General features: G+C 37.0%; 1 protein-coding gene across 1 annotated transcript in view; it reads right to left on the bottom strand.

The window, feature by feature from the left end:
• Positions 1-629: 629 nt before the first annotated feature.
• Positions 630-2,087, bottom strand: part of LOC122059349 (DNA-directed RNA polymerases II and V subunit 8A-like) — a 1,820-nt gene continuing 362 nt past the window's right edge. The window contains exons 2-3 of the mRNA XM_042622083.1: positions 1,196-1,290; positions 630-1,070 (exon numbers count right to left, since the gene is read on the bottom strand). Of these exons, the coding sequence (XP_042478017.1) occupies positions 959-1,070; positions 1,196-1,290 (207 nt within the window). The 3' untranslated portion in view covers positions 630-958. The remainder of the gene's footprint in view (positions 1,071-1,195; positions 1,291-2,087) is intronic.

Below are 2,087 nucleotides of genomic sequence, written 5' to 3' on the forward strand. Positions count from 1 at the left end.
AAGCAGACACAGGTATTTTTAATGTTTGACCATCAAAAAAATAAAAAAACTAGATGAGAAAGAGTTACCCACTGAGAACAAAGTAACCCTTAATTTTTACTAGTTATGAATAAATAATTGCTTTTTTGAAAACTAACACTTTGAGCTCAAACTCAGTTTCTAAAAACCTGGTGTTCTGAGCAAGGTTTTTCTTACAATAGTACTGACTTCAGAACCAGTCGTCTATCAACAAGTCATTTCATATTTAAGAACATCAACAAGGAGCAATCAAATTACCAGTCATGACTCAAATCTTACTGTTTGGACATTCCTAACCATCTAAAAAGAGTTTGCCCTCAGTTCAACTCCCCAAAAGAATTTCATTGCTTCCAGTTTCTATAATTCATGGCAAGTACTGCACTAATTAGATAGGATTATGTGCAATGCAATTGTTGAACTATACAAATCAAGCTGCTGGCTTCCATCATAAAATATCACAAGGGTAGCCCCTTGTTGTAGATGATAACACCCCCCAACATAATTGAAGAAAATGAAACAGGTTAGAGTCCAGAAGACAATCTTCCTGAAGAAACTAGTAGATATATTATAAACAGAATCCATCCACATACAGATTTGTAAGACCCATTATGTAATATTTAACAAGATTCTATTGGACAAAATATGTAGTATGTTCATAACATCTGATCCATCAACGGTCCTCTAATTAGAATATATGTAAAAATGTCAAGACAAGCATACACTGAGTCTACCTACAGCTACAACAATCTGATGGCTAAGCCCTGCAATAAGAGATTTTCTATGAAAAAACTTGGTAAGGTAACCCTAGCGGGGCATTTACCAAAAATTATTTCATACTGCTCCTAAATGACAAACGGCATACGTTTCAAGTATTCATGTTATAAGCAAATGTGTTTGTGGCTATGGTATGGATTCCGAGCAGCAAAGCAGATGGAAGATTTCAAACTTTCCTCATGAGGAGAAACAACCTTTGGTCCAGCTCAAAATTAGCAGCATTGGAAGGATCCCCCTTCAGCATCATCAAAAGGCCACCATATGAAACATACATCTCCCTGAACCCAAAATAATAGTCAGTCACAACCAAATTCTCAAGATTGGATTGACGGAGATAGATGTTAAAAGAATATGAATCAAAACAAGACAACAAATAAATGCTTTAAGAAAATATGCTACATACACTTTAACATTAGCTCCAGAGCCTTCCTCTGAGATCTTGTACAGCTTCCCATGCATGACATATTCAAATTTATCTGCTAGTGACTTTCTATTTCCCTGAACAAGTGCAAAAGTTCAGAATACAGTGAGCACTTCTGGTTTCAAGGATCAATCAATCCTAAGTGAGAATATAAATCAAACTATCTGATAGGCTTAGGGTATCTGACACTGAACAGATCAGGGTCAGCAGGAACAACCCCATCCCTGGATTCCAATCTTTGAAAATCTTCTCAAACCATCAGTCCCCCATCAAGAGAATGAGACGGATAAGTGTTTACCACCATCCTTTCAGAATGAGCGACATTTTAAGATGTCTAGGAATAATATTCATGGGTGAATATTGTGGGACCTGAAAACCAACCAAACACTACAGTCATTTTGCCAGGTTTATATTCATGACTTCATTACAACCAACCATAAATCTTGAGGATGATACTATACATGCCACTCGTTAGCTAGGTAGCCTGGATATTAATACAAGCTCTGCTTGATCAAATTCATTCAAGACCTTATCCCACAGATTTTAGAGACTTCCAAACACAAAATGAACTTAAGGTCCAGCAAACTTGAGCCAAGACAAGCTTTTGGAGTGTTTTCAACATGAAATAAATTAGTATACCCAGACAGACAAGAGAGCTTTAACTGTTTCAGACATATAGAATAGAATAGAGCTGTTCATCAATCATAATTAGCATCTCCCCTACAAAAGATCAAGATTGATGCACTCCCTTCTAAACTACCTCCCAATTGATGCACCCCATTCTGTAGTACCTATGAACTTTCTGAGTAAACAGGCAGTTGAGTAGCTTAACTTTTCTTCCAATAACCCCCAACGCTCCGCCCCCCCCCCTTTT

The sequence above is a fragment of the Macadamia integrifolia genome, chromosome 13, assembly GCF_013358625.1.
Source record: "Macadamia integrifolia cultivar HAES 741 chromosome 13, SCU_Mint_v3, whole genome shotgun sequence".
NCBI classification, from domain to species: Eukaryota; Viridiplantae; Streptophyta; class Magnoliopsida; order Proteales; family Proteaceae; genus Macadamia; species Macadamia integrifolia.